Source organism: Harpegnathos saltator, unplaced genomic scaffold (assembly GCF_003227715.2).
Source record: "Harpegnathos saltator strain DR-91 unplaced genomic scaffold, Hsal_v8.6 scaffold277, whole genome shotgun sequence".
NCBI classification, from domain to species: Eukaryota; Metazoa; Arthropoda; class Insecta; order Hymenoptera; family Formicidae; genus Harpegnathos; species Harpegnathos saltator.
In genome coordinates, this window is record NW_020230069.1 from 1 (window position 1) to 14,231 (window position 14,231).

A 14,231-nucleotide genomic window follows, 5' to 3' on the forward strand; every position below is an offset into this window, starting at 1 on the left:
GCAATTTTTTCAGATAATTTGTATAACTACTTTGTTATTTTGCAATGTCCATATCTATTATTATTATTACACAGTAGTTAATTCTTTCCGATGAAGTTATGAACATAGTTCAGAATAAAATTTAAATTGAAATATTCTCCCGTCTTTTGCCGTTTTAAGGTGTTGACAGTTAATTTTTCGATGACGTATGATTTGGTGTTTGGACGCATATCAAATAATCAGTATGTTCATGATGACTATGAATTAGAGAATAAGCATATTCGATACGCGATACGCTTCGCATTTTATTTAAACGAAAACGTTTCTGAAGCCAAAATGATTTCTGCTGCTTATGGTGAAAACTCTGCGACGATCGCACGTGCCGAAACTGACTTGAACGTTTTCGAAATGGTGATTTGATCTTCACGACCAACCATGCACCGTCAGTCCAAAAATTTGAAGGCGAGAAGTTGCAAAATTTACTGAATAAAAATACGACACAAACACAAAAACTTGCGGAAAAATCTGTGAGTAAGCCAGAAAGTTAATTTGCGATCGTTAAACCGTATGAGAAAGATACAGAAAGAAGGAAAAGTGGGTTCATAGAGCTACTATTAACAGCAAAAACCGCCGATATGACCACAATGAGTCTACCTTGCACGCAGGCAAACAAAAAAAAAGATTTCTAGTAAGCAAAATCATAATTATGAGGCAAAATAGTTATTTGAAAATCCTAAGCTCAAAAAAATCATGAGTAGATCTTGGTTGCCGCAAACATCGACAGCAAAATCTGAACGTTTCAGAAAGAAAGTTCTTCTCTGTACTGTGAGACCAGAAGAATGTGCTGTATATGAGATCTTAAAACTATTAGAGCAAGATTTACCAGAGCAATCAATACGTTGAGCGATGCAATTGGGAAAAAAGGCCATTTACTGGACAAGGCAGCCGTAAAGTTTATCCTGCTGCACGACAATGCTAAATCGCATATAGCAGAAGCCACCAGAAGCAAAGAAAACCACTACATTGGGCTAGAAGGTGTCCCACACACAGCGTTTCTTCAGACTGGCTCCATCAGATTTTTATTTTCGTCAGACTTATTTCGGTCGATGCAACACGCATACCCTGATACCTGATACACATTTTTGTCAGTTGGCGATACACGAAATTTTATTATGACTTCGATTTCATTTGACATTATAACCTCAAAGCTACCAAGCTTCTATCATGATGGGTTTCGGCAACTGCCTAATGAATGGCATAAGGACATCGATAACAACGGAGAATATTTCATTCATTAATTTTGTACTTGACTTTTAAATAAAGATTAGAAATTGTCAAAAATCGGAAAAAATCAGCTACTAGACTTTATAATATATTTCCATTAGAGTTCTCTTTGCAAATTGTTCGCGGTATAAATTCGATGTAAAAACTTTATCCATATAATTGAATAGTTTCTGTCTGGGGAATTTATAATTTATTTTATCGACACAGTTACGTCGCATTTTTAATAATGATTAAGATATTAGCTCTATAATTAAGGTGAAGAGATCAAAATAGAATCAATGAACTAAAGTTGTTTTTTCTTAAACCAGTCGGTGAAAAAAGCAATATCTTTTACCATGAAAACAAGGTGTAACACGTACAGAGAGAATTTTATGAAATACTATTGCAAAAACTTTCCACTATATCTTCTTCACGGTGTCTTTCTGGTTTTGCATTACGAACAGAATAACCACTTACCTGAAATAATATGTGGCAGCCCTGAGAGGACTGTTACGAATGAAAATAGGATCACTACGGTAACAGCATAAACGGCCATTTTGAAGCTGTTCAGTGTTGTCAGGATGCACTGGATATCGATTCTTTTACCTCACGCTTTAAATAGTCAGCGACTCGATGTGTGTGTGTTACTAACGTAATTATATAACGCGAAGCCACCTCCACAAGGTTTTTCACGTTGCATGTTATCTTCTCGGTGCTTTTCTTGGAGAATATGAAAACGTCGGGAATATATAATTATAGTGGTGATAACGTCTTTCTGTTTTTTAAGGAATTACTGAAATCTAGTAATAAACGGCTACACAGAGAAAATTTTATGCATTATTGATTTATTGAGAAGCTTCATCGTGTATTTTTATTTGTTGAAACAAACATTTCCTATCATTATTTATTGCACGCTCTGCGATCGTAAAGATGTTTGTAAGCGCAACATTGGAACATCCGCCATCTTGGAAAATGAATTTTAGAATGTGGACCTCAGACTTCGTAATCAGCGACCTCAAAAACTAACCAAAAGCTAACCAGAGTACAATTTTAGCTAATTTAATAAAAATCCTACGATCCACTATCTTGAATCCGCCATCTTGGAAAATTAATTTTGGAATTTGGACCTCAGATTCGTAATTAGCGACCCAGAAAACCCCCAAATCTTGATTTTGAGCAAAAAATTCACTCATAGTTCGTGGAAAATGATTTTTTTTTGTAAAAATATGTATTTTTCACACTTCGTTTATTTATAATAAATAACAACTTATGCAAAACACTTTTCAACCTTTCATGTGTTTTCCTATATCATATAAGAAGCTAAAAAACGCAAAAAACCTGACAAGAATCCCTCAAATATGAAATATTTCATGTAAATGTGAGAATAAATAGGTGGTAAGTATACTTATCATTACGCCCTAAGGGGTTAATATACGCGCCGCCGCCCCCGCGGGCACCGCCCCCGCCACCGCCGCCGCCGCCGCCGCCGCAGCTATTAACACTGTTGGTTCATTGGGAAAGCAACAAAAACCTGATTAATAAAACATCAAACGTAACAGTAATATAAAATATGTCGACGATGGCTCAACCGTGCGGATATTGGCGGATACTTTAAGAGCTGTTCGAATATGAATGAAAATGCTAAATTGAACTCGCAAAGATTCCGGATAGAACGCAACTTTCGAGCACGAACAAACTGGCAGGCAAATCGGAGGTTCCGGACGGTTGAAGCAAACGAAAATATCTCCACTGTTAAGAACCTCTCTATCTGTCTCGTTAAAGTTTCCTCGATGGAAACAATTGTGCTCGGCGATAATTGGCAAACGATTGCATGATTTCACATGTGCGATCCATTGTCACGTTTTAAAAGTAGTATAGTGATAAAAATACAATACATACGCGCAATTGTATCAAGCGGGTTTTAGATTCCACTTTGTGTACAGTATTGCAATTTCAACAAGTAGGATTAGAATTGGCGTAACATCTACTTGGTTTACTGAACAAAGTGTAGTTCTGTTAGAACGCAATACTTTACGATGTATTCCAGCAAAAAATGAAGCGTTAGTGTTAGTGTCCTGTTAAAATGTGGTGTAAGATATTTATCACATCACTCAATAAGTTCGTAGGATGACATATAAATGGCGCTACAATAACAAATCCATATGATTTTTAGGAAGTACTAACCTTCGAATGATACGTGTCAAAATTTTATTACAATCGGACGTTTAGTTCACAAGTTACAGTGATTCGAAGTGAGTACCGCGTTTACTCATAGTCAATCAAAAACAGCAGTGCGTCGACGATTCAGCGGGCTGTTTGGAGCTGTTTCAGCGCAATAAAAAGGATTTTTTATTGCGATATGTGACAATGGATGAAAAATGGATCCATCACTACACTCCAGAGTCAAATCGGTAGTCAGCTGAGTGGACAGCAATCGGCGAAACCCGCCCAAAGCCAAAACTGAAGCCTACTTTGAGGCCAAAGATAAATCGTTCTACAAAAAAGCCATCGAAATGTTAGAGAAGCGTTGGAATCAATGTATCACTCTTAAAGGAGACTATGTAGATGAATAAAGTCAAATTTTGCCTAGAAGTTGTTGTTTTCTTAGTCATCCTACGAATGTATTGAATGATGTATTATGTTGATTATGATTCGCAAGTTCTGGCACGACGCTCTTACATTAGTTATCGAGTAGAGCCAAAGTGGAGTAAAAAAAGTTGTTATTCTGCAAAGTCATAACTATTCGGTTAAAATTAGCCAAAAGTGTCCGATACTTTAACCGTGTTGTTAGTATCTCTTTTACGTGTAAAGTTTTACTCATATTATATTCCTGTAAGTATCAAGTAAGGTTGCACATGCAATTATCATAATTTCTACATATCTTTTTCTATCGAATTAAATATAATATCAAATTGTTGCGTAACCGCGACATATTCATATCGAAATCTACATTTATATATTACAACAATTGTTGTCAAATAATTGTTTGTTCGGATGTCTTCCTAGCTTTATAGCATCAATATATCCGGTTAAATCAGCGCGATACTTTCTCAGCGTACGAATATTAATATTTCTCAGAAAAATTCTCTTCTCTCTCGTGCAATTCATGTCTGCATATAAGATTACTCGAAACACAAGAAGCATCCGCGATTCACTTTACGGAAATTAGGAAAATCTTGAGAAAACATTAGCGCGGTCATCTCGCGGTGTGCATCTCTATCCTTAGAAATGTACATAATAAACAACTCACTCTCGCCAACCAATTCACGCGATATTCTGACGCAATTATTAGGCGATTGCTAACATGACGTTACAGTTACACGAAAACGTGCTCAAGAACCTGCACGAAAGTTAAAGACGTGCCCCGAAGCTACCGGGTTATCCTCTCGATCGCAAATCTTTCGGCAACCCTGAGGACTATCTTCTCCTTTTTCATTTCTCAGTGAACACACCAATGACGAATCACGTCACTGTATAATTTTGTCGTCCCTTTTGCTTCGCATAGTTTATTGCACCGAGAACCAGAACCTTCATCGTTGATCATTGTTTATTCGATAAAAGTCACATATACCACAATACTGCACGTATCAACCTACATACTAGATGCGCAACAAGTTTCCAGGTTTCACACATGGCGCTAACGACACATGTAGTCGACATACATGTCTGAAGTTGTGTTTTTTATAGCTTGGACATCTGTTAACAATAAACAGTCGTAATACCAACACATATCGCACCGCAAAAATATTTTTTCTAACAACGAAGATGTCGAGTTTTGTGCCAAATAAATAGCATTTGTGGGAAGCTTTGCTTTTTTGCTTTAACTTGAAAAAAAGGAGCTGAAGCACGTCGTTTGCTTGAGGAGGCTTACGGCGAACATGTACCATCGAAAACTACCTATGAAGATTGGTTTAAACGCTTCAGAAGTGGCGATTTCGACATTGAGAACAAGGAGCGCTCCGGAAGACCAAAAACAATTGAGGACGCCGATCTGCAAGCGTTATTGGATGAAGATGATACGCAAACAGAAGATTAACTTGCGGAGGCATTAAACATGATTCGCCAAGGTATTTCCAAACGTTTACATGCCTTGAGAAAAATTCAAAAGGAAGGAAAATGGGTGCCGCATGAGTTGACTGAGAGACAGATGGAAAATCGAAGAGACACTTCCGAAATTTTACTTTTGCGGCATGAAAGAAAGAGTTTCCTGCGAATTGTTACTGGCGAGGAGAAGTGGAGAAGACAATGCTCTGCGTTTGGTGAGATCAGAAAGGAATCGTGTACTATGAGCTGCTGAAAAGAAGCCGGGCGAAACTGTCAATGGGCATCGCTACCGACAACAACTGATCAATTTGAACCATGCATTGCTCGAAAAACGGCCAGAATGAGACACAAGACACGAACGAGTGATATTGCAACACGACAACGCTCCGTGTCATCGCACTTCCATCGTCCAGGACACCATCAAAACGCTGAAATGGGATCTGCTACTGCACCCGCCGTATTCGCTAGACCTGGCTTTATCACCTGTTCCGGTCAATGGCGCATGGCTTGGCTGGGCAACACTTGGCCAATTTCGAAGAAGTGCAAAATTGGTTGGATGAATGGTTTCGGTCCAAAGACGCATCATTTTATCATCGCGGTATTCATATATTGCCAGAGAGATGGCAAAAATATGTAGCTAGCAAGGGACGATACTTCGAATAAACCATTTTTTGTATTTCCCTTGAAATTTTCCATTTTTTATTGATAAAAAAACCCGGAAACTTAGTTGCGCATTTAGTAGCTGGTAGGAGTCCGGCATAACCCCGGCCCCTGCTAAGCGGGGGGGGGGGGGCGGGGTATCCATGATGGATTTCCCCACCGTTATAAAAAAAAAATACAAACACTTAGGAGATAGCGTTAATTTTACAACTTTTGAATCATTTATCTTACACAATTCCATTATTAAATTTCGAATCCGTAGCGGCAAGTATGATGGCTCGTTCGCTTCCAGAAGTCGTTGTGTAACAACACGATTTCCCATTAGTTTTCTCCGAGTTTCTGTATGGAATATTAGTTGATTACCGCGATTGTCACTGAGCACTATTTCAACGGTGGGCACAGATTGTACTCCGATTGCAATTTCCAATTGTTTTACTCCGGCGCGTGAATGCACATGTCATTGTTATTTTCAAAGAAAAACTTCTTGATAGTAAATAAAGTAAAAAAATCTATCTTTCTCACGTTAAAAAATCTATCTTTCTCACGTAAAAAAATCTAGATCTTTCTCACATTATTACATGTTGAAACGACCACAAAATCTCTGCTTGGTTTTTCTCGAGATTTTTCTGCATGATGTTTAAAATTATAACGAATGGAGTTGTTCAAATAATGAAAATATCGCAAACTGCGAGGCTATTACTATCGAGATCCGTCGAGCAATGATAATTCTGCGAGACGTTAAAAATTTCTGCTCAACGTATATAACATTTCTGCTCAACAATTATTAACGGCGAAAGATTACGGAATGCACACCTGGTAATACCGTAAATTCGTGTGACCTCTGAGTTATCTGAATGTTAATATTATGTAAATAACATGCTAGTTCCGTGCAAATATAAATGCAAGTATATATCATTCCCGCAAACAATTATTATCGACGAAAAATTATGGAATGCACACATGGTAATACCGTAAATTCGCGTGACCTCTGAGTTATCTGAATGTTAATATTATGTAAATAAATGCTAGTTGTCTTTAGTACTAAACCGCGTTGAATTGTTTGAGCGATAAGAATTGTCGCAAAATATTCAGTGCGACAGTTTAATTTACTGAAGGGTAACATACGTGCAAGCTGTTTGAAGAAATCGCACGTGCGCGGATAGAACGGATTACGTTAAGTAGAAAAATCCTCTACCATTTTTTAAACACGTAGAATTTTGAATGATTCTAACGATTTACCAATCTTCTTTTGCTAATGACTTAAAATTTTCCATAATTATTTAGGAAATGTTAAAGGACTTTTTTTCCTCAAACCAATCGATGAATCTTCTTGGTTTCACGCTACCAACAGTCTAATCACTCACCTGGAATGACAGTTGGCAACCCTAAGAGGGCCGTCACGAGTGAAAATAAGAACACTAGGTTAAAAGCGCGAACAGCTATGGTGTTCGGTATTGCCAGGATGCACTGCATGCAGATCCTCTTATCTCGGCGCTTTTATAGTCGTCGATTCGACGCGTATGTGATCCTGATGTAATTATGTATAAGATGAAGCCACCTCCATGCCGCTTTCCGCACTGCACGCCGCATCGCACTGGAGCGGACGCAGATTTTTTGAATTTTCCGGGGAAATCCCTCTCGGTGTAAGTATGTGCGTTCGCTTTGGGATGTCTTGCCGAAAAACAAACGTGCAGTTGGAATAATGAGTACAAGGTCATAGTAAACGCGAAATAAAATTATATGGAAGGGAACGAGACGGACTTCGTGACTCAATAGTGAAAGAGAGAGAAGAAGCGCGGCGCGAAATCTTCATGCGCGAATATCTTATGGTTTACCAGCGTTAATCATGCTCATGCGCATAAATGATATCGAAGATATTCATCAAGATGTAAAACATGAACAAGTTGACACCGCGATGATCTCGCAAAATTTCTTAAACGCAGTGTCTTCTCTCGTGAAGATGCAAGCGGCAAAGTTGCTCAGACACTGCGTAACATTGTCGCAATTTTATTTTTAGCACTGCGTTCCTCACTACGGTCTCATTAAAAACATCGACCGGCAGGCATTTGAACAAACGTGAAATATGTGTTCGGCTGAGTCCGTCTTTAAACCGGAGACGCGACTACTTGAAAAGGGGAATACCGTGCGTGCACACACAGGAAATAAGTACTCGGCGTGATGAATAATTTCTTCGTACATAATTTCCAGAGTGCACGTTCGCGTGCACGCGCGCGCGCGTAAAAGAAAAAAGAAAAAAGTTGAGAAAACATCTTTATAGCAGTAGAATAGCTAGGCCGGTTCTAACTTAGGAGTGCTGAGGGGGACACGGGGAAGCGGGGAATCCAGTGCGCGGAGTAAGACGTCGCACGAGGGAGAGGAACTCAGGGTGGGGATATGACGTTATGCTAGCAAGATGGATGCAGCGACGTCACGCATACGTCAGTTATACTTTTGATAAATATTTAGAAGTACACAATCAGCTCCGATTTTAATGAGATTAGGCTCATTCGACGCGTTTTTGCACGAGAAACAAATTTTTCCTTTGGCAAAATCGTCGCTCAGTTCCGCGAAGCGAGATATGAAGTGTTAAAGCAGATCATAATTCAGCTTAGGAAAGCTGTTATATCGATGAACTTTGGCGACATAAATATGCCTCGTAACTAATTCCGAGTGTTCCGTGACCTTGATGTTGACATATCTAAACCGATTTGTGATATCGTTGCTCAGTAATACATTCGTCGCCTAGAGAAGTGCGTGTATTCGTGCATTATTCCCGCCAATAATAGCAATTTCTTAACACGACATAAACATGCCTCGTAACCAATATAAACTTGCCGAATAATATGCAAAAAGTTTTTGGCCCTTCAGCCGCACCCCCCCTCGAGGGTCAACGGGTGAAACTCGCTTCATGTGGAAAGTGGCAATAAGTCGCAAACTCACATGTGACTTTCCATATGAAACGAGTTTCACCCGTTAACCCTCGGGAGGGGTGCGAGTAGAGGGCCGAAGGCCCTCCCGAACGCCCCCTTCGGTGTGTGTGTGTATACATGCTCGGTGCAAACTCTTATCACTAACTTCATTTGTTAAAGGCTGCATTCAGCAGACTCAACAGTTGGACAACGTTACTAGATTTTCCACTGAATCTCGCTCCTGATTGGTAAATATTTCTGTGTCTATGAAGAATCTAAAAGAATGCTCCAATCACAGACAATAATCACTAAGCGCTCTCTGATCATTTTGTTCTACTGAACGCGGCCAATAACTTTTTAATGAACAGTGAGCACGGACAAACTTTTTGCATATTACTCGGGAAGTTTATGTTAGTTACGAGGCATGTTTGTGTCGCCAAAGTTCGTCGATATAACAGTTTTCCTAACCTGAATTATGATCTGCTTTAACGCTTCATATCTCGCTTCGCGGAACTGAGCGATGATTTTGCCATAGGAAAAAGTTGTTTCTCAAAAACGCAAAAACGCGTCGAATGAGCCTAGTCTCATTAAAATCGGAGCTGACTGTGTACTTCTAATATTTACCATACTTTTTATTACAATTTTTAAACGCTGCAATATAATGACGCTGCGTATTACAATATCACATTTTGACGAAAAAACGTTTTTGTCAATCATCGGCGTTAGACTGCTGATACCAAAGCGTAGGTCTACAAGCCTATTGTTGTATCAGATAAAGAAAAAAGGCACGTCATGCATATGTCGAAAGGCGACGTCACAGAAAAAAATATACCGAGATGTTGTTTGACTCAAACCTGAGCCCTCGTAGGTATTACCCAACGCTCCAACCTTCTAGACCACAGTTGCCTATTGTTAGCAGACGTCTAGTGAAGGTTTTCACTGTGTATACGATGACGTTATGCATATGTAAAGAGAAAAATTATGCCGGGAGATGTTATATTAATTTTAAAAAGTTAATTAATACATTTAATTAAAAAATTAAAAAGTTCATTATTAGTTCAACCCAGTATCTATCATGCACAGTTCCAGTCAAAGAGGCTCGACCTATACAACCTAAGGTTTGAAACTATACAGTAGTTGGTATATTTTTTTCGAAGAAAGGATGTGGTCTAAAGTAAAAAAGATGTATATATCATATAACAAAATAATTTATTTCTCAGAATAAACATCTTATTTGTTCACAACTTCGTAATACATGATATTTTTCAAAGCGCATGCCAACAGCTTACAATCAACAAGTGACTCACAGTCGAAGCCGGCGCTTTCACGTATCGCTTTTATCACATAACACATTTCGGTAATATTTTTCTCTCGAAGAATATTTACAAAAGTTTGAAATTTTGAACTAACGAGATGCGTATTTTCGGACAACCACATATACATATGATTAATACAATGTTCATAAGTAAATGACATGTTCGTGATAGCAGGTTTCAAATACAAACACTTAGGAGACAGCGTTAATTTTACAATTTTTGAATCATTTATCTTACACAATTCCACTATTAAATCTCGAATCCGTGGCGGAAAGTACGATGGCTTGTTCGTTTCCAGAAGTCATTATATAACAACATGATTTCCCATCCGTTTTCTCCAAGTTTCTGTATGTAATATTAGTTGATTACCGCGATTATTACCGAGGACTATTTCCACAGATTGTACACTGATTCCAATCTCCAAATACTTATGTGAGGTTTAGTCAAAACGTATCTGCGACCAGGATACGAGTAGCATGACGTGACTCAGGAATGCTATAAAAATACAATAAATGTATACATTTAAGAATTCCACCGGGAAAGTGCACACAAAGTACCAAATTCACATTGATACTCACTTCTCACGTTTTCTCTTGCATGGTGGAGCCTCGATGCACTCGTCGTACTTTTGTTCCCACGCGAGGTCATCCTCATGTTGAACAGGCATGTAATAATTTGCTTATTTAGCGTTCACTTCGACACTGTACACTTTGGTTTTACTGTATGTGGAAGCTACTGCCGTACCTTGTCTTTACAGAGCGACTGATGAAACAATATGCAGGAGCTCCTTTTAATACAGGCAAGTTTCCCCCGCCAATGTTGTATCCCCTCCTTTGTTTTCTTCAGAGTTATCAACATTTGTAATGTTGATGATACCTATCTCTAACACCTATCAATATATTTTCCGAAACTAGATAATAATTCTCTGGCACAACGTTGTAGCCAATCAATTAAATAGTCATACATCGATGAAATAATATTAACCATAGCGCATAACGAGAGAAAATAATGTGCAGTACAGAAATATATAATATTTATACTTTTTATTTACAATTTTTAAACGCTGCAATATAATGGCGCTGCATATTACAATATCGAATTTTTTACGAAAAACGATTTTGTCAGCCGTCGACACCAGACTACTGATACCAAATCTGCTGATCGTAGGTCTACAAGCCTATTATTGTATCAGATAAAGAAAGATATGCTTAGACTGATACTTAGACATACAGGGTCCACAACGGGGCGATACGAGTTTAAGACCCTGAAATGTGTTTAAAAGGTGTGTCGATGAGATCGTCGAGGAAGTTTCCCGAATTTTGATAACGATGTGTGTGTGTGTATGTTTTTGGATGAAGGAAGGGCTATAAAAAGTTCAAAGCAGAATATTCTATAGTTTAGTCGAAGACGAACAGAATGCACGGTTATAGTATGTGTTGACAACGTTCGCTGAAAGAAATGGCAGAATCATCATCCGTAGAACGCAAACTGTGGGATCAGTCCGGTCGATTAGGTCCGCGAGACGAATATCTCGCGTGGGAACAAAAGTGCGACGAGTGCCTCGAGTCGTTGGAACAGCATAGCCGAGCCAAACACCCGCGACTATCGGTTGGTTCAGCGCACTCGATGGTTGCTCGTATAGCGTAACTCGAGGGTTTAAAAAGTACTTTGCGCAGACACTTCGTATACGCAGGAGCCGGACATTCGGAACTTTTTTGGCGAGAAATCGATACAGCGTTCGATAGTCGCGTATCAACCGGAGCGATTGTAAATACAGACTATATCGAACCTCGTCGATTTCTCCAAGATGCGAAGAATACTGTGCTCGAGCATGTGCGAAGCGTTATTACGAAGAGACAAAATAGCGTAAAACTGAACACTGTGTTCAACGGTAAATTTGTGGCGGGTGATAAACGCGGGAGTAAGAGCATCAATACGAGGAACTTTGAACTTTTTCCCACATCCAATCTGGACAATTGGTTCGCGATGTGTTATCGAGCCCACCTTAGCGTCCTTGGAAGAATTCCAGGAACGAGATAGCGGGTAGCCACTCTCGCGCATACTCGAACTGACCGTTAACGTTAACAAGTACAAACCGATGTGTGTGGGATGTCACATCGAGTTACTGCGTGAAATAAAAATGGAGTTGGCTGTAATCAATGTGCAATTTATGGACAATGCATGTTTCGCGTGGGCGGTGATTGTTGCGTTATGTCCAGCTGACAAAAACGCAGATCGTCAATCTTCGTACCCATACTACATATCAGTGTTGAATATGCAGGACATTGAATTTCCAATGCGCATAAATCAAATTAAAAAATTTGAACGGTTGAACGATATCTCGATTAATATTCATAGTGCGGAGAAGAGATATGACGACGCGACAGAGAAAGAAGGAAACGTGGTCGTGCCCATACGTTTCATGGAATGTGAAAATGAGAGAACCACGTCAACCTGCTGCATATCTCAGATACGCGAGATGACAACTTCGCGCGGATCAAGAATTTGTCCCGACTCGTCAGCTCGCAGCTGAGCAAAAAGTCACACAAGAAACATATTTGCGACCGGTAAGTATACACTAAGAACGCAATGTATAATGAATAATGACATATACCAATAACAAATAATGTTTTTTTCCAGATTTTTGCATTACTTCAGCTCGAGCGAGAAGCTGGAGAGCCGCACTGTCGATTACCAAAAAATGAATGACTGCGCCATCATCCTGCCAAACGATGACAACAAATGGCTCAGCTTCACCAACTACTGCAGAAAGGAGCGGGTCCCGTTTGTAGTTTACGCCGACTTGGAATGCACCCTGGAGAAGACACCGAGGGAAGAACAAACGAGTTCGTATGCGTATCAACGTCATAGCATATTTATAGTATAGCGTATTACGTGTGATGTTCCTACGACGAATCGTTATCCGCATATCGATGTCGCCGCGATCCGGATTGCATCTCGTGGTTCGTCAAAAAACTCGGAGAATTGGCACATCGCGTAAAGGGTATTTTGTCCGCAAATGTCCCCATGTAAATTTTGTCGATAGAACAGTGGGAGATATTTCGGAACGCTACGCTGTGTCATGTGTGCGAGAAATCATTCGCGGAGGATGATGCACGCTTACGCGATCATTGCCACCTGACTGGACGGTACAGAGGTCCCGCATATTCCAATTGCAATTTAAATTACCAAGATAGTTATTGCATTCCTGTGGCCTTTCACAACTTATCCGGTTATGATTCACACTTCATCATCAAAGATATAGCAACCATGTTCGAAGGTTCAATCACTGTACTACCGATAACCAAAGAGAAATATATTTCGTTTACAAAGACTGTAGGAAACATGACGGATAGTAGGAATAAATGGATAAATTGTTTACAATTGCGGTTCATCGATTCGTACAAATTTCTCTGTACTAGCCTCGATAAATTGGCGTCTTTTCTCGACAAAGACAAATTAAAAATTGTTCTGTCCGAATTTTCAAATTTGTCCGACAAGGATTTTGATTTATTAACGCGAAAGGGTGTTTTTCCGTACGAATACCTTGATTGCGTGGACAAGCTACAGGATCAGTGTTTATCACCGCGCGAGTCATTTGACAGTTCGTTGACGGGTGACACGGTATCCGAGAGCGATTACGCGCACGCCGCGAACATCTAGCGGCGGTTCTCCATTCAAACCTTGGGCGAATATAGCGACTTGTATCTGAAGACTGATGTCTTGTTACTGGCCGATATTTTTGAAAATTTCCGCAATAGTTGTATCAAAAGTTACAGGTTAAATCCCGCGTATTATTACATTTTGCCCGGTTTTACGTGGGATGCTATGTTGAAGCACACGAGCGTTAATTTCGAATTGCTCACTGATATCGACATGGTCATGTTCATCGAGCGCGGTATTCATGGCGGTCTCAGTCAATGTTCCGGTAGATACGCAAAGGCCAATAACAAGTACATGCAGTCTTACGATCCATTGCAGACATCATCATACTTGATATACTTCGATGTAAGTAACTTGTACTTGTGGTTGGGCAATGTGTCAACAGTTGCCATACGCC

At 39.5% G+C, this 14,231-nt stretch overlaps 1 protein-coding gene and 1 long non-coding RNA gene across 2 annotated transcripts; one reads left to right on the plus strand and one right to left on the minus strand.

Moving 5' to 3' along the window:
• Window positions 1-10,063: 10,063 nt before the first annotated feature.
• On the minus strand, window positions 10,064-11,154 carry LOC112588725 (uncharacterized). The gene is made up of 2 exons (XR_003113015.1): window positions 10,750-11,154; window positions 10,064-10,666 (listed from the first exon to the last, which is right to left on the minus strand). It is a non-coding gene; the product is annotated as an uncharacterized LOC112588725 (long non-coding RNA).
• A 1,157-nt stretch (window positions 11,155-12,311) lies between these two features.
• Window positions 12,312-13,834, plus strand: LOC112588726 (uncharacterized). The gene is made up of 4 exons (XM_025299443.1): window positions 12,312-12,600; window positions 12,642-12,738; window positions 12,812-13,017; window positions 13,218-13,834. Exons 1-4 carry the CDS (start codon window positions 12,312-12,314, stop codon window positions 13,832-13,834), a joined length of 1,209 nt encoding a protein of 402 aa, XP_025155228.1.
• Window positions 13,835-14,231: the final 397 nt, after the last annotated feature.

What these genes read in the sequence shown, in the direction of transcription:
- LOC112588726 (XM_025299443.1), top strand. Translation starts at nt 12,312, where the DNA reads ATGGAGTTGGCTGTAATCAATGTGCAATTTATGGACAATGCATGTTTC. An exon ending in GCCCATACGTTTCATGGAAT is followed by an intron (nt 12,601 to 12,641) that starts GTGAAAATGAGA and finishes TGCATATCTCAG; the next exon opens with ATACGCGAGATGACAACTTC. An exon ending in ACCGAGGGAAGAACAAACGA is followed by an intron (nt 13,018 to 13,217) that starts GTTCGTATGCGT and finishes TTTTGTCGATAG; the next exon opens with AACAGTGGGAGATATTTCGG.